This window comes from Equus quagga, chromosome 8 (assembly GCF_021613505.1).
Source record: "Equus quagga isolate Etosha38 chromosome 8, UCLA_HA_Equagga_1.0, whole genome shotgun sequence".
NCBI classification, from domain to species: Eukaryota; Metazoa; Chordata; class Mammalia; order Perissodactyla; family Equidae; genus Equus; species Equus quagga.
The window spans coordinates 20,191,200-20,209,801 of record NC_060274.1 but is presented as its reverse complement, the minus strand read 5'-3'; the positions used below and the strand labels follow the sequence as shown (position 1 = coordinate 20,209,801).

Sequence of the window (18,602 nt, the reverse complement as noted above, 5' to 3'; positions counted from 1 at the left end):
TCTCCAACATTTGTTGTTGGAGAGGATGTGGAGAGAAGGGAACCCTCATACACTGCTGGTGGGAGTGCAAACTGGTGCAACCACTATGGAAAACAGTATGGAGTATCCTCAGAAAATTAAGAATAGATCTACCATACGATCCAGCTATCCCACTGCTGGGTATTTATCCAAAGAACTTGAAAACACAAAGACATAAAGATACATGCACCCCTATGATCACTGCAGCATTATTCACAATAGCCAGGACAACCTAGATGCCCGTCAAGGGACGAATGGATAAAGATGATGTGGTATATATACACAATGGACTACTATTTAGCCATAAGAAGTGATGAAATCCAGCCATTTGTGACAACATGGATGGACCTTGAGGGTATTATGTGAAGTGAAATAAGTTACAGGGAGAAAGTCAAAAACCGTATGATCTCACTCATAAGTAGAAGATAAAAACAATGACAAACAAACACATAGCAACAGAGATTGGATTGGTGGTTACCATGGGGGAGAGGGGAGAGGGGAGGGCAAAAGGGGTGATTAGGGTCACGTGTGAGGGGACGGACTATAATTAGTTTTTGGGTGGTGAACATGATGTAATCTACACAGAATTCAAAATATATTACGACGTACATCTGAAAGCTATATAATGTTATAATCCAATGTTACTGCAATAAAATAAAAAAATAAACTAAAAGCCCCCCTGAGGAAAAAAAAACCACAAACAAAAAACCGTGCTTAAAGTTGGCTTTAAGCAACTTAGTCCAACAAAAGTAAAAGAAAATACTTAAAGCAGACAAAAAACCAACAATAAAAAGAGAACGTTTAAAAATGGCTAAGACATAGAGAAAGAGATTTTTCTTTTAGATTTATACTTAATATTTTGGTTTGAAATGTACTCTTCACAATATGTAAAATCCAGATGGTCATAACCACAACGAGTTCTTATATTTAATTGCACCTCTTAATGCCAAACGACCTAAATATTTGGGGTGACTACTCATATAATTATTCTATTTTGTAGAATTTTCTTACTTTTCTGACATAGAAAGCTTGCCCGTTTGGTGCTTGTAGTTGCTGGTTATTTCATTTCGCACTCGTTGAACCAGCTCCTCATCAATAGCAAATTCTATTGCTCTGTGGATCACATTCAGCCACCAAGGAGAATTAGAATGTATCTGTAAAAAACACAACCGCTGATGAATTAATTTTTTTTAGTACTCACTATGTTTCTATCACTGGGAAAGATGCTGTGAAAACTTCAAAGGAAGTAATAAATGCAACTCTCAAGGGAATTAGAATAGTGAGGAGACAAATATACATACTCTACATACATGAGTGAGTAACTTTTGCATGTATAATTAAAGAGAACACCTGTTTTCTGACTACTCTGGATAAATCTGAATTTACTGTATACACTTGTATAACAAAGCTCTGCTAAGTACTTTACCAAAATGAAAATTCAGTACTCACTCTATATATTTGAAAAGATAATAGTTTTCTTTCTCAGAATAAAGACAGACCTCATACTAATGTTCAACTGACTGAACTAGATTCTACTCAATGAATAACCTATGATAACTAACAAAATTATATGCCTGAATATTAAGTAATTAATGGATTAGGAAGAATAAAATGCGGAGTAACTCACTAAAATGAAAAAGCAAAAGACAGCATAATGTGTAGCCTCCTCTTTAGCTTTTGCTATTTATTTCATAAAAGAGAAATTTTAGAAATGACAAACGGCATGCATTCCAGAAGAAAAATACCCGTGTTCTAACGTTTTGATATCTTAAGAGCAAAGATTTTGGAAATATGTACCTCTAAGATCAAACGGAGGTTATGGAAGTCTTTACTTTCTTCAAAGGACAATTTGTTATATAACCAAGGTAAGGAAACCCATTATAGCTTACAAGAGATGAAAGAGAATAACCTCAAAATAGGTGATTTGTCTGTGCATCTGTTCATTCAATCAATACCACTGCTAATGGAAAATAAATTTTTCTTGTGGGCCTGGTATTGTACCAGGTGCTAAGAATTCCAAGATGAATAAGAAAGTTCAATTTTCTCCCCAAACTAAAATGTTACGTGGAAACAAACACAAGAAAAGTCATTTTGGGGCCATACCTTTCTTTGGAGCTCACGTATGGTCTGCTGTACAGGTAGCAAAGCCTGCTGGGCTTCAGCAACTTCCGTATTACACTTGCTCATATAATGCTCTCGCAGTTGCTTGGCCTGTGTTGAAACAGGAAACAAGTATAAACCTTCACTCCAGGTCTAGAAAATAATTTAGTACGCTTCAAGAAAGTGATTATTTTATAAATTTAAAGTTACTTAATTCGATGTAAGCATAAAACTCTACAAGTACACTGTAGAGAATATAAAAGCCATGCAAAAAATTCCTAAGACATACATTGAAGAGAATATAGTTGCCTGTAAGTCACAAAATTTAAGAAATCCCAAGGGTTTCCTCTCCAAATTTCTATCATTTTTAAATTTAAAAAAAAGGGAGGGGGAAACATACTAATATTTTAAATTATGAGGCAAAGCAAGGATATCTTTTAGAATTTCTCGTTTATTACGATTTCTTGGAATTACTTTAGTTTAGAAATAATACTTGAGAATTTACAGTAACACCAACATTATGGACTAAACTGTGTTCCCCCAAAACCCATGTGGTAAAGCCCTAACCCCCAATGTGACCGTATTTGGAGACAGAGCTCTAAGGAGGTACAGGCACGCTGCATAAGATTTTGGCCAATGACAGACTGCATATACGACAGAGGTCCCATAAGATTAGTACCATAGAGCCCAGGTGTGTAGTGGGCTGTACCATCTAGGTTTGTGTAAGTGCACTCCATGATGTTTGCACAACGACCAAATAGCCTAAGGATGCATTTCTTAGAACATATCCCTGTCATTAAGCAACACATGACTGTAATTAAATGAGTAAATCCAGTTAAATGAGATCATAAGGGCAGAGCCCTAATCCAGTATGACTGGTGTCCTTAAAGGAAAAGAGAGACACCAGGAATTCAAGTGCATAGAGAAAACGCCATGTGAAGACAGAGAGAGAAGGCAGCCATCTACAAGCCAAAGAGAGGAGAAACCAAACCTGCCCACACACTGATCTTGGACTTCCAGCCTCCAGAACTGTGAGAAATAAACGTCTGTCGTTTAAGCCACCCAGTCTGTGGAATTTGTTATGGCAGCCCTAGCAGATTAGTACAAAGATTTAAAAATTCTTCCCCTTTCAATTTTTCAAGACAAGAAGGATCGCATTTGCAAGCAACAGAAATACTGAAAAATGTTATTCTTATAAATTCCCATTAAGAAGCTTATGAAAATTCTTCACTTTCTTCCATTTAACTGAAATACTTAACTGGCTCTTGAAACTATTTTATGAATGAAGAGAGGGGATCCGAGGCTGTGGAAGAAAACGTGGAAAGACTACTGAACTGGAAATCCTAATGCTTCCACTTAGCAGCGGGTTGAGTCGTATGAAACTGCCAATACTAGACCACTTTGACCTACAAAAATGGCACTGTCACGATGTTCAACGGAACAGATACAACTCTTTAGACCAGCCAGTCCACTTCTCTGGGCTTCCACTACTTCATTTGCAAAAGGAGGGGTTGAAATAGATGATTTCTCAGATCTTGTCCAGCTTTGAAATACTGTGCCTTCATATTCTATGAGACCTGGGGAAAAGTGCTAATGAGGCCTCCTCAGAAATACATCTATATAGTACGAACCCTCCTCTCTATGATGCATTTTTCCTTTTCCTGTCACAAGCTTCCAATTAATTTCTATTAAAATTCCTTGGCTATAATTGTTTGGTTATTAGAGCTGCCTACTAACAGATCGGACTGTCTCCTAGAGAGTTCCTATCACTGAAGGTATTTAAACAAAGAGTAACTAATTATGCAAGGATGAGACGCCTACACTGGGAATAAAATTTCACTCAAAAGTTTCCAACACTTAGACTGTCATCTAACATCAAGAAAGGGCTGGACATATGTATGCAATCTCATTTATTTTAAAGATTGGCACGTGAGCTAACAACTGTTGCCAATTTTCTTTTTTGCTTTTTTTTTCTGCTTTTTCTCCCCAAATATCCCCAGTACATAGTTGTATATTTTAGTTGTGGGTCCTTCTAGTTGTGGCATGTGGGACACCGCCTCAACATGGCCTGATGATCAGTGCCACATCTGCGCCCAGGATCTGAACCAGTGAAACCCTGGGCTGAGGAAGCAGAGCGCGCGAACTTAACCACTCGGCCACAGGGCTGGGCCCTACAATCTCAGTTTTTATCTTGTTGATTCAAATAAAGGCTCCATTTGTAGGTTCAACACATGTCAAACACATCTACTACTTTTGCTATCTCTCTTTGATCTTTAAAAAGGCAAAAATCCATGGGGGAATTAGCATAATAAACATTAACAATTTATAATGAAATATTTAAATATCACTCTTTCCTTCCAATGAGAGTCAATACTCATTGCAGAGGGAACTTCTTTGGGAGGACATAAGAAACACCACTGAAAATTTGAGTTTATTTACTGCCTTAAATAATACACAGAAAGATGGAGAAAGTACAAAACTTTTTATTTTTACTAAACTACACCCTTTGCAGATCTGTCTCATGAGATCAGCAAGGTCTCCTTTTTTCATTTGTTGCTTATTTACATTCTGTGCTGTTGGCTACCAACAGCCATATCTACAACGAGCAGTTACCATATAACACAAGCAGATCACCAGAGAATCAAAATAATATGGAGCATTGCCATTCTCTGCCACCCAAAATCACCAGAGCAAAGTCTGGAAGGTCAAAGCAGGAGGAAAACACGGTTATCTTTAAATGTTGTAGGCCCTAGGAAACATCAATTCGATGGAGCATGAAGTCTGAAAAAAATATTCTTTTACAGACAGAATGAAAAAATAATAATTACCTCTTCCTCAAGTCTGCCATCTCGCAAGGTAGGAGGTATCCCTGGGTGCTTGGCTACCAACAACTCCATCAAGTTATGGGTAGCATGAAGTCTCTACAAACACACAGAAGGCAATAATTATGATGGCCAATGCAGGGGACACTAAAGGGAGAAACTACTATTAATCTGCCATACACAGCACTAACACTACATTTAAGATCAGATCACTGAATACTTTTCCTCTAAACCAATCTGAGTACCAACTTTCTCAGAGAAAACCAAAGTCAATTTTAGAGTAAAGGTCTTAATTCATGACATAAATTTTCTTCACTTAAAAATATACAGTCTCATGAAATATGTCTGTCTATTTTGCAGAACATATAATATAGGTATACTTCTAATATGCATGCATTTGTCTAGATGAGGAACTCTAAGTATGCTAGGTAAGTGCAGTACAGTAGAAAGGTTGACTGCACAGCCTTGAGTCCTCTTTTCCTGGGAAATGAGTCCGGATGAGCCGAGCAACTACCTTATGATAAAAATAAGGATGAGGAAATACGTAAGAAATCAGGGCTATGACCTGAATCTGTTGAACTTAGGGCTGAAAAGGGGAGGAGCTAGAGGTGAAGATGATGTAGGAAGAAAGACAAAACTCCATCTTCTATCTCTGCATTCAACGTAAGGCAGGCTTCTCACTGTGATACTGAGTCTGTGGCTGGTTAGAGGCTCCCTCTGGAGTCAAGGGCTATGAGAAGACATAAACTGAAAGTATTTTCTATCTAACTTGAGTCTTTCCTTGGGAAGATAGTTAAGGCTAAAGGCTGATCAGGAGAGTCCTGGTAAGATCTGATTTGCTGCCAGTGACTTGAGAGCATAAAGGTTTACTCTGTTTGGCAACTGTACGGATCTTTGTGGAGTCAACCTTTGAAGAGCTACCTCAACTGTCTTAGGTCTCTCCAACACAGCTTCATAGATAATATAATCAGCAAGACTACCAGATTCAACAGCAACAAGAGAAAGTATGAATACAACTGGAGAAACAACGCAGCAGAACCGTGTTCCTCTGCTCGATGTGCACTCTTGGGCAAGAGAACTTCTGCCTCTTTACGCACAAGAGGGAAGAATACACTGTGAGGAATACTTGCCTCCCTCCACCCCCTCACACGCTTTATCCAGAAGGAAGAGAGCGGCTCACCTGACTGGACAAGGCAAGACGTTCAGGAGGCCACGCTTGACCAGTAGGTGTGACTCCAAAGCCAGAACCAGGCTGACTGCTTACTCCTCACTCTTGAGCTCAGGCATAGTGGACCTATCTGTCTTCTTGCCAACACCTCTATTTGTGTTTGCTTTATTCAGGGGCATGGCATCTTTGCGCTTCCTGCTTCTCCCACAAGGTAAGCACACTTGCCTAAGGTCCAGGGCCCGCCTTCTGTAATCCTTACCCATGCAGAATATAAGTAGACTCGTGTTTAATTTTCTCTCCTCTCCTCTCTTGCAGACACATCTCCTCACACTCGATGAAGCACACGTGAACTCGGAGGTCCCAAGGTCTAGATTCTGAATGGTAAAAAAGCCTCCCCTGGGACTCAGGCCTAACCTCACCAAGATCAATAAAAGTGGTCCTTATTTGCCACTTAGCAAGAAAGCCTTATCTAAATGATCCACTGGACAGAGCCAAGGAGGGGAAGATATTTCACACTTAAGTAAGCATTATAATTCAAACATCCAAATCTCCCTAAAAGACCTCCAGAAGTTCAATAGAAGATCGTTGGATAAGTTTTATTACTATTCCATTGCTGAGTTTAACTCATTTTCTTTTCTTTTTGGTGAATATCATTGAATAAATATGTTGATATGCAAAAGTGATAAAACTGACCTCAATCTTCAAAGTACAAATACCTTGAGCCGTTTTTCCAGTGTAGGTGAGACATATCTAGCCCGTCTCGTGGCCAATACTGGCCTGTGCAGATGGAACAGCTGTGATTCTCAAACTCTTGTGTACACACAGATCACCTTGGGTGCTTTTTAACAGAACTGAATCCCAAGCTTCATCCTTAGAGATTATGACTCAGTCCATTTGTTATCCTTTATCCTCTTAAATATTCAGAAAAGTTATTTTGTAAAAAACAAATAGAACATATACCTGAAAGTGTTTACTTTTTACTCACTTGCAGTGAATCGGTTTTGAGTTTTCCCTTGTGTTCCTCAGATGAACGCAGCACTTCTCTGTACAGTTCTGCGGCCAACGCATACTCACCTGAGGAATTAAAACGTATTTAAAGCCTAAGAAAGTCATGTGTTTAGCTCCCCATGTCCTCTAGTAATCTATTACCTAAAAACATCTATCTTAAAAACGTCACAATGATTACAACTCACTATTTTTTTTAAGAAAAGGAATTTAACTTAGTATTAATAAGACTGCTCTAGTAAAAAAGCTGATGATAGCTCCTTTTGTTTCCCTATTCCACAGAACAGAACACCAAACAAATAAATTTATAATGTTTAAAAATTATAATGAAAAATTCTGGATTAACTTTTAATTTAGATAAATGATTTCCTCTTACTGAAGTTAAAGGGCGCCAATTAGGAATCATTATGATGTTTGAAATTAAGGACAAATTTGGGGTAATTATAGATATTTATAAACAAATATGCAAAACATTATGACCAACCTACACATAATTCTCAGAAAAATAATTTACTCTTCTTGATAGGTACTATACTTCTTGGTATTAGGCCAACATGATTTACAATTAAAAACTGCATTTCAAAAATTTAGAGACTCTAGGGATCGGCACGGTGGCATAGTGGTTAAGTTCACACACACTGCTTCAGTGGCTGGGGGTTCACAGGTTTGGATCCCGGGTGCAGACCTACACAATGCTCATCAAGCCATGCTGTAGCTGCGTCCCACATAAAATAGAGGAGGACTGGCACAGATGTTGGCTCAGCGACAGTCTTCCTCACCTCCCCCCCCACAAAAAAAACTTAGGGATTCTTCTTTCTATTTCTGGTCACACGAATCACAATTAGTCTGAGATTTATGCTGTTTTTTATTGTTCACAATTAATAGTTCATTCAAATAAAATAGTTCAAAAAGTATCAACTGAAACACAGGTTGGCAAACTATGGTCCATGGATCCTATCTGACCCTCTGCATTCTGTAGGGTCTAGAAGCTAAGAACAGTTGTTAGATTTTTTTTTTTTTGAGGAAGATCAGACATTAGCTAATATCTGCTGCTGAGGAAGATTGGCCCTGAGCTAACATCTGCCAATCGTCCTCTTTTTTGCTGAGGAAGACTGACCCTGAGCTAACATCCATGCCCATATTTCTCTACTTTATATGTGGGATGCCTTCCACAGCAGGGCTTCATAAGTGGTGTATAGGTCCATGCCTGGGATCTGAACCGGTGAACCCCAGGCCGCTGAAGCAGAACGTGCAAACTTAACCGCTGCACCACAGGGCCAGCCCCTAGATTTTTAATAGCTGAAAAAAAATTCAAAAGAATAATAATAATCTGTGACATGTGAAAATTATACAAGATTAAATTTCAGGGTCCATGAATAAGTTTTACTGAAACTCAGCTACGTTCCTTTGTTTATGTACTGTCTGTGGCTGCTCTGGCATTAGAATAAGAGCCGAGCAGTGGCGACGGATCTTATGGCTTTCAAAGACTAAAATATTTATTATCTTGTTCTTTTGGAAAAAGTCTGATGACACTGCAATGAAAGGAGAGGTGAAACATTTTTAATAAGGAAGCTATCTTATTTGCCACCTGGGGAAAAACTCAAAACTGGTAATTTATAAATACAACTAACATAAAAACCTAACGGTGGCAAAATCATGAAATACAAAAAAAGAAATGGTATAGAGATGTTCTAGTTTCAGTTTACTAAGAAAGCTTTTGTCCTGATCCTCACACACTTGGTTTTCTTTTTAAATTTCATACTGGTTTCATTAATATCATGGATTTAGGACTTTGTTCACAGCCGTATGAGTTTTCTATATATACTTTTGCAAATTTTGTTATTGGTTCTCTCTCTTCCTTTTGTTAAAGCCAATTACATATATTTTATTGTGGTAAAATATACATAAAATTTACCATTTCAATCGCTTTTATGTGTAGTTCAGTGGCATTAACATTCACATTCTTGTGCAAATACTTGCTTATATACCATTGCTTTATATATAGCTTCTAAAGCACACATTTTCACATACTTTATAGTCAGCCAAATTCTATTCACATTGATAAGGGAGAAGACTATTTTCATGAGAATAAAGTTACATGATAATGTAGGAGTAACACAATTATCTTCACACAATGAGCTCTTTTATTAGTTTTGAAGATTCCTGTAAAGCTTTTCAAAAGACATGGATTCTATTATTTATTTCTAGTATTTATACTATAATTTATAGAGAATAATTCATTTAACAATTCTCCCTTCATAATTACTTTACCTTTTGAAGGAAGTCCAATGACTAGACTATAATATAAGCAGTTGAATCTGAACTATTCATTATAATATGTTTTTTTATGCTCATTAAAAAAAGACATGCTTGGGGCGAGCCCCATGGCTGAGTGGTTAAGTTCACACTCTCTGCTTCGGCAGCCTGGGGTTCACAGGTTTGCATCCCACGCGCAGACCTACAAACTGCTCACCAAGCCACGCTAAGGCAGCATCCCACATAGAGGAAGTAGAATGACCTACAACTAGGACATACCACCATGTATGGGCTTTGGGGAGGAAAAAAAGAGGAAGATGGGCAACAGATGTTAGCTCAGGGCCAATCTTCCTCACCAAAAAGCATACTTGAAAAAAAACAAACAAAAAAAGACACGCTTTCTGAGAAAGACAAAAATAGGCATATTGAATAAAGTTATGCAAGTTTCAGCCAAATTTGGAAATACTCATTCTTTGCCACTTGAGGGCACTAACATCTCCAAATAAACAAATCATACTGGATTTGATACTGCCAGGCAAATCTTCACCAAACAATATGTACAAAAAACATTGTACAAAATTGGAATAATACCACGTTTTAACACCATAATCAGTGAGGACCTTAGAGTGTATATTGTCTATCATATATATACATTTGCACATAATATAAGCAAATTCTTCTAGAGTTTAAAATTAATCTTAGATTTCTTTTAGAAATTAGATCTTCACTGCCTGATCTCACTTTGGGAGAGTTTGAACTATGTAAGTTAAATATGCAATGTTACTTTAAAAATTGTTTACTGTTTAACATACCACTATGAAATTAAGCAATGGAAACTAAAAGCAGTAAATCCGTCACAATTAAGTTTATAATTACAGTTAAACTAAGAATGCACATATCCCTTATTAGGACTTGCTGACAAGGATTTCTTTTAACAAACAGCAGTAGTTTCCAAGCACAGAAAGACAAAGAACTACAGTGGGAATGCAGTGACGGACATGCCACACACGGGGTTTTGCCACGCAGAAGCCACCTACACACTGAGCCTGCTACAGCGCTCCGGTGTTTGGAAATGACCAGATGAATAACCTTTTCTCCCCAATCCCCACATCATGCATAACTTCACAGCAGGGAAAAGGGGTCAAGAAATCCAAAAAGGAGAGTAGAAAACAGGGCAAGTGAAGAAATTCCTTCACTGTCTAAGCTTCTGAGTGATAACAACATAGAATAAATGAGGGATGCATTTTTAGAAGATGGAAAATCTGAAATTTGTTTTTATTAATGTGACAATCTACAAGTAATATATTACTCTATTTTAGAAATTTTTTTTCTTTTGAGGAAGATTAGCCCTGACCTAACATGTGCTGCCAATCCTCCTCTTTTTGCTAAGGAAGATTTGCCCTGAGCTAACATCTGTGCTCCATTTTCTACGCAGGATGCTGCCACAGAATGGCTTGCTAAGTGGTGCGTAGGCCCACACCCAGGATCTGAACCAGCGAACCCGGGCTGCTGAAGCAGAGCATGCCAACTTAACTGCTACGCCACTGCGCCAGCCCCTATTTTAGGAATTTTTGATGGAGGGTTTCAACTTACTAAAGACAGCATAATATTGAGGTTTATAAATGTCTATTTGATAAAGAAGCATAGTATAATAAAAAAGATTGATTTGAAATTAAAAGGCCCAATGCAAATTCTGTCACTTATTAGCTATAATCTTGAGAAAACAACTAAGCCTTCTCAGCTCTAGTTTTCTTATGTATAATGAGGATGATAATACCTCAATCATTGGGTAATTATGAGGATAAAACAATATATACGTGAAAGTGTTATGTATAATATAAAACGCTTGTAGAAAAATGATCATTTCTCAGATACGATGCTAGATTTTACTGACCTGAAAATATTTTAATTAGTATATTCATTATTCAAGTATTTTAAAGACCAAGCACACATTCTTTCTTATCTGTATTAGCCAAGTATTCTGTAGATTTTAATCACAATTACTCCACTCAATTAATTTGGGACTGTGAGAAACTGGTATCAGATATGACACATAATTTCCTACTTTTTGCCTCATTATTTCTAAGTTGAAATAAAGGAAAGTGTAACTTTAAAAAAATTTTCTATTGAAAAGTTGCCTTACTTAGTCTTTCACTGTGGATTGTAAAGCACAGATCATTTCAGATTGTAGATTGATGCCTGGAATACTAGTGTCACAGGCGCACTTAGCAACTGAGATTAAGAATTATTAGAGAATCCGAACTTGCAAACACTGCTAGCTAAATTGCAGAATTCCTAGGGAATGCCCCAGGGGGGAGATTTGCTCACAAAGTTGCACGTGCCATATTTGAACAATTTATCAGGAATATTATGTAATAATATGCCCTTTCTCCTCTTATTGGGTACTGATAATAAAATTTGTGTTGTCAGCAGGTTGAAAAGTGGTAAGACTCTAAGGTCACTTCATATTACCATAATCAATAACATCCTTCCTCATCTATATGTTTCTATAGGGTTTTTTCAATGTGTATACACATTCACATTAAGAGCAATACTTCAAGGGAGGCTAAGCATGCAGTATTATCTGCATTTTATTGATAAAGAAACTGAGATTCAGAAATGCTGAAAATGCACTCAAGTTCACAGGGCTACAACGACAGCAAGTAAGAAGCCGCATCCTTTCCAGTTCTTGTCTAGAGTGACTTCTACGTGGCCTCTGTGAGTCAAACTCTATCCACTTATCCAGGACAGGAAGACACTTTCTAGTTCTGGTTCTGTTATGCTGAAGAGCTAATAACTAAAGACAGGCCACTCAGTTCCAAGAGGCTTAGAACACCTCCTCATATTCTACAAAAGCACACATTTTCCTGGGCAACTGATTTCTTTTAGGTCTTAGGTAAATGAGAATAATGCTAAATTCTCTCCATGATTGTGTACCCAAGTAGACTAATGGATCAGTAATCTTTGTGGGAAGGTGAAAGGAAGTGGAATTTATCATGAAATGCCTTTCCAGCTGTAACACTGTAACGATGAGCTCATTCCACAGATTTTGTGAGCAAAGTAGAAATAGAGCAGCCCTTGTATACCCTAAGTTATCAAAGTGCAGGAAAATGTACATTATTTCACCATTAAGAAATATATAATGATTTCAAGGACTATATTCTACTTAGTTTTGGAGAGCTAAGATCAAATTATCTAAACCAAAGCTATTAGACAAGGTTTTAAAGTAGCTTTATAAAAAGGTACATTTACATCAGTAATTTCCTCATTACTATAAGAAAGCACCTAAGAGTTTCTATGGTATAAAAACTACAAAACTCTTATTATATTACAAATGCAATAAGAGATTGAAACAGTTATTGAAAAGAGTACTAATGATTCATTCAAGTTGCAAAAAAGTAACATGAGTTCAGATAGCCAGGAAAGTTATCAGGAAGAAAATCTAGAATAAGTTTCTGCAAAGAATGAACGATTCTAACACAAAGGTAGAGGCAGTGAGTTAATTCCAAGTTACAAAAGTAAATTGAGTCATAGAAATGAAGCTAATGAGCAAATGAAATAATAGAAAGCTGGCTGTACAATTTTATATTCTCATCATCAGTGCATGAATGAGAATTCCTATTGTTTCTACATCCTTGCCAACATCTGATCTGTTTATTCTGAGCTATTCTAACAGGGCATAGTAACATCCTTATGGTTTGAATTTGCATAAACCTAATGACTAATGATGTTGAATATCTATCTTTTCATGTGCTTTTTGCTATCTCTATATATTCACCGAAGTCTCTGTTCAAATATTTTGCCTATTCTCATTGGGTTGTTTTCTTATTGGTTTTTAATAGCTCTTTTTATATTCTAGATACAAGTCCTTTCTCAGATATGTGATTTGCAAATATTTTCTCTATTCCATGCTTTATCTTTTTCTTTTTCTCGTGCTTTTTGCAGGGAAAGATTTGCCCTAAGCTAACATCTGTTGCCAAACTTCCTCCTTTTTTCCTTCCTGAAAGCTCCAGTACATAGTTGTGGATAGCTCTGAGTTCTTCTGGTTCTTCTATGTGAGCCGCTGCCACAGCAGGGCTGCTGACAGATGAGTGGTGTGGTTCTGTGCCCGGAACTAAACCTGGGCTGCCAAAGCAGAGTGCATCAAACTTTAACTGTTAGGTCATCAGGGCTGGCTCTATCTTTTTATTTTCTTAAGAGTGGCTTTTGAACAGCAGAGGTTAATAATTTAGCTGGAATCAAATTTATCACTTTTTCTTTTATGGGTTGTACTTGTGGTGTCATATCTAAGAAGTCTTTGCCTAATCCAAAATCCCAAATATTTATCTTCTGTTTTCTTCTAGAAATTTCATCGTTTTAATTTCAGTTTAATATTCTCTTTATCTTGAGATTTTTATGTAGTACAAGGTTGAAATTTACTTTTTGAACTTGGATACCTAATTATTCCAGCACCATTTACTGAAAACATTAACCTCTCCACTGAAATGCCTTTACATCTTTGTTAAAAAATAAACTGATCATGGGGCTGGCCCCATGGCCGAGTGGTTAAGTTTGCGTGCTCCGCTGCAGGTGGCCCAGTGTTTTGTTAGTTCGAATCCTGGGCGCGGACATGGCACTGCTCATCAGACCACGCTGAGGCAGCGTCCCATATGCCACAACTAGAAGAACCCACAACGAAGAATACACAACTATGTACCGGGGGGCTTTGGGGAGAAAAAGGAAAAAATAAAATCTTAAAATAAATAAATAAATAAATAAACTGATCATAAATAAGTGGGACTATTTCTGGTATCCAGTTTGTCCCACCGGTCTTCTTGCCTATCTTTACAGCTATGTCTCACACTGTCTTAATTACTGTAGCTTTAAAGTAAGTCTTGATTCAGGTAGTATAAATCTTTCAACTGTTTTGTTCTTTTCCAAAGTTGTTTTGGCTGTTCTAGGTGAATTTTAGAATCAGCTTGTCAACTTCCAGGAAACAGCTGCAGAAATTCTGACTGGGAGATTTTGACTGCATTGACTCTATTTATCAATTTGGGATGAATCAGCACCTTAATTATACTAAGTCTTCTGATCCATGAACATGAAACAATTAGGTATTCTTTAATTTCTTTCAACAATGTAATTTTCAATGCTTTTGTGATTTTTGTATAGGTATTATACATCTCTTTTTCAAGTTGATGCCTGTTATTCATATTTTTTGATACTACTATGAATGATATTCTTGCTAGAATTTCTAATTGTTCATTCCTAACATACAGGAATTAACTAGATTTTTATATATTTACCTTGTATCATGCAACCTTGCAAAACTCACTTATTAGTTCTAGTAGTTTTCCTACATAGACAATCATATTGCAGCTAATAAAGATAGTTTTATTTTTTTTCCCATTCAATCTGATAACTCTTATTCTTTTAGCTGTCTTACAGCACTGGAGAGAACTCTGGTACAATGTTGAATAGAGGTGGTAACAGAAGATTCTTGACTTGTTCATGATCTTAGAGGGAAAACATTCAGTTTTCAACTATTAAGTGTAACATTAGCTGTAGGTTTTTTATAGACACCTTTTATAGAGTGAGAAAATTCTTTTTGATACCTAGATTGCTGAAAGTGTTTATCAGGAATGAATGTTGGATTCTGCCAAACACTTTTCCTACATTTATTGAGTAGATCACAAAGTTTTCCTTTTTAGTTGTTAATTTGGTGAATCATATTAATTGATTTTTGAATATGAAGCCAATCTTGCAATCCCCAGATAAACTTCACTCGGTCATAAGGTATTATCCCTTTTATATGTTGTTGGATTAATTTTGTTTAACATTTTTAAAGAATTTTGCATTTATGTTCTTGAGTGTTACTGGTCTGTAGTTTTGTTTTCTTGAAATGTCTCTGGTTTTGGAATCAGGATAATGTTGCCATAATATAAGTTGGGAAGTATTCCTTCCTTTTCTGTTTTCTGGATGTTTATAGAGATTTAATATTATTTCTTCCTTAAATGTGTGGTAGAATCCACCAATGAAGTCATCTGGGCCTAGAATTTTCTTTGGGGTAAGCTTTTTAATTATAAAATTAACTTCTTGACTAGACAGAGGGCTATGCAGGTTATCTATTTCCTCCTGAGTCAGTTTTGGTGGTTTGACTTCCTGAGTGAGTTTTAGTAGCTTCTGTCTTCCAAAGCATTTGTCCATTTATCTAAGTTGTCAAATTTTTGGCATAAAGTTGCTCATAATATTCCTTTATGATACTTTTAAACATGTGTAGAATCTGTAGTGATGTCGCCTCTCTTATTCTTGATTCCTGATAACGGTAATCTGTGTCTTCTTTTTTTCTGAACAGTTTGACTGGAGGTTTATAAATTTTTATTGATCTTCTCCAGGAATATCAGCTGTTCATTTCATTGTTTTTCTCCTCTGTTTTTCTGTTTTCCTTTTAATTGACTCCTGTACTGATCTTTACTATTTCCTGTCTTTTGCTGACTTGGTATTTTTTTGCTCTTCTTTTGACCTGAATCCATTTAAATTTAGTGACTGGTTTTACAGGTTAGAATATGCCGTCTTGGTAAACATTGCATGTGCATTTGAAAAGAATGCGTATTCTTCATTGGTTGGCTAAAATGTTCTTTAACTATTGATCATGTCACTTAGTTGACAGTGTTGAGTTTTCTACATCCTTACTTATTTTCTGCTTTCCTGTTCTATCAATAACTGAGAGGGGGATATTGAAATTCTAACTACAATTATGGATTTGCCTATTTCTCATTGCAGTTCTGTCACTTTTTGTTTTATTTATTCTGGAGCCCTGATTTTAAGTGCATAAACATTTAGGATTGCTATTTTCCAGTGATGAAATAACACTCTCTATCCTTGGCAATATTCTTTGCCTAACAGTAACATAGTCACTCCACTTTCTTTTGATTAGAGTTAACATGGTATTATCTTCTTTCATTCTCTTATATCCGCATCTTTAAATATAAAGTAGGTTTCTTGTAGACAGTATATTATTGGATATTGTTTTTTGTTTTTTTATCCATTCTAAAAATCTCTGCTTTCTAATTAGGATATTTAGACCATTACATCTAATGTGATCACTGATATGCCTGGGTTTAAATCTACTGTCTTGCTATTTGTTTTATATTTGCCTCATCTGTCTTTTGTTCTCTTTTCTTTTTTCTGCCTGTTGTCTTAGATTGAGGATTTTTTATTATTCCTCTTTATCTCCTCTTTTAGATTATTACCTCTAACTCTTTCCTGTGTTGCTTTAGGATGTAGAGCACATATTTTGACTTGTCACAGTCTATTGTCATGTGATATTATGCCACTTCATATACAGTATAAACACTTTACATTACATATCCATTTGTCCCCTCCCAGACTCTGTGCCACTGTTACTGTACGTTTTACATTTACATGTTATAAATTCCACAATACACATTTCTTCACATATTTTTCTTCTTCAGAGACTCCAATTCATTTATATTACACCACGTCAAGTTGTCCACAATCTCACTGATGCTCTTTTCAAATTTTTCAGTCTTTATTCTATTTGTTTTTCATGTTGGATAGTTACTACTCTATTCTTCAACTTTACTAATTTTTTTTCCGCAGTGTCTAAACTGTTATTTATTAAGCATAATTTCCATATCAGGCTCTGAAATGTGCATCTCTAGAAGTCTGAATTTGTGTTTCAATGTCTCTACTTAACATGTTCAATCTTCATTCTTGAACCTATGTAATACAGATATAATGATTCTCATATTTATATGAAAGGTGTTTACTAAATGGTGCTCATTGGAAAAGCCAGTTATATAACTTCTGCTTCTGGCCAATAACACACAATGGATTTACCCTCCTTCCTGAAACAACTAAAATAGCAGACAAAATATATATGAAACAACAGTCTGTAAGATCCTGGACATCAGGCCACGAAAAACAGTGATCAATAAGAGATGGGAAACACCAAGTAAACATCTTTCCGTGAAACATAAGGTTATCTTTCCAACCAGCTTAAATTTTGTGCATTGTATATAACACTATATCTATACCCATACACATTATGTGTGTATGTGTATTTGTCTGTCTTCCTCTGTTAAGAATCTCAAGTCCACAAATGAGAGACTTGACTTTGTTTTACTGTATCATCTTCACTACTGAGATCATGCCCAGCACACAGCAGACACTCTTAATATTAGTTGAAAGAATGAATTTACAAACAATACTATTTTGTAAATCAATGACCAACATATTCCCCTGAATGTCAAAATTTAACTATTCTTCTACTTCTAGACATTTTGGTTGTTTTCAGTTGTTCACTGTTACAGACTAAGATTAATAATTTATAGCCAAATCTTTGTTCAAATCCCAATTTCTCTAAAAAAATAAATTCTAAAAGTGGAAGTTGATGAAGGCATATATAAACTTGGAAGGTTTGAAATGGTCTGCATAACTGCTCTCCATTAAGTGGAAGCCATCTAAATTACGCTCAGTAGTGAGCGTGTCTTTCTTGGGGGGGGTTTTGATTTCTGTTATAAGTAATCTTCCTCATTAAGTATTTAGAAGAATCAGAGCTAACAAAGCAATCACCTTCTACCTTTAATGATGTGGATGCCTGCTAAGCCATTGAGAGCACAAACTAGTTGCCGATGGGCTTCTTCACACTCAGTTCCACACTTCTTCTGCAGAGATGTCAGCAGCTCTTCCATTGTCATGGTGCTAAAAGAAAAGGCAGACTGTTTAGAACTAGAAAGAAAACTCTAAGTGTTATTTCAGTGAGAGTATTATATCACATAAGATCAAGACTATCATGGGCTGGCCTGGTGGCATAGTGGTTAAGTTCACATGCTCTGCTTCAGCAGTCAGGGGTTCGTGGGTTCGGATCCCAGGCATGGATCTACACACTGCTCATCAAGCCATGCTGTGGTGGTGTCCCACATACAAAACAGAGGAAGACTGGAATAGATGTTAGCTCAGTGACAATCTTCCTCAAGCAAAAAGAGGAAGATTGGCAACAGATGTTAGCTCAGGGCCAATCTTCCTGACCAGAAAAAAAAAAAAAAAGAGTGCCAGACTCTTACAGACTCTGTGATATCTTCAACATCTTTCTCTTCACCTCCATTTTACCACTATCAATTTTAACTGAATTATCTCTTACTATTCTAGCAAGAATCTTCTGTCTGATCCCATCATTCTTTAACTTTTTCCCATTTCAGTCAATGGAGAATGGAACTAGAAAAATCTTC

The 18,602-nt window shown here is 36.4% G+C and overlaps 1 protein-coding gene across 6 annotated transcripts in view; it reads right to left on the bottom strand.

Annotated features, from left to right (window-relative positions):
* Nucleotides 1-18,602, bottom strand: part of SHPRH (SNF2 histone linker PHD RING helicase) — a 93,205-nt gene that overhangs the window by 44,748 nt on the left and 29,855 nt on the right. For all 6 annotated transcript variants that reach the window (XR_006889756.1, XR_006889758.1, XR_006889757.1 and 3 more), the window contains exons 14-18: nt 17,954-18,075; nt 7,094-7,182; nt 4,947-5,039; nt 2,122-2,229; nt 1,030-1,172 (exon numbers count right to left, since the gene is read on the bottom strand). Coding sequence is in view for 3 of the 6 variants with exons in the window: in XM_046669550.1 (XP_046525506.1) it covers nt 1,030-1,172; nt 2,122-2,229; nt 4,947-5,039; nt 7,094-7,182; nt 17,954-18,075 (555 nt within the window). In the remaining 3 variants the exon portion in view is untranslated. The remainder of the gene's footprint in view (nt 1-1,029; nt 1,173-2,121; nt 2,230-4,946; nt 5,040-7,093; nt 7,183-17,953; nt 18,076-18,602) is intronic.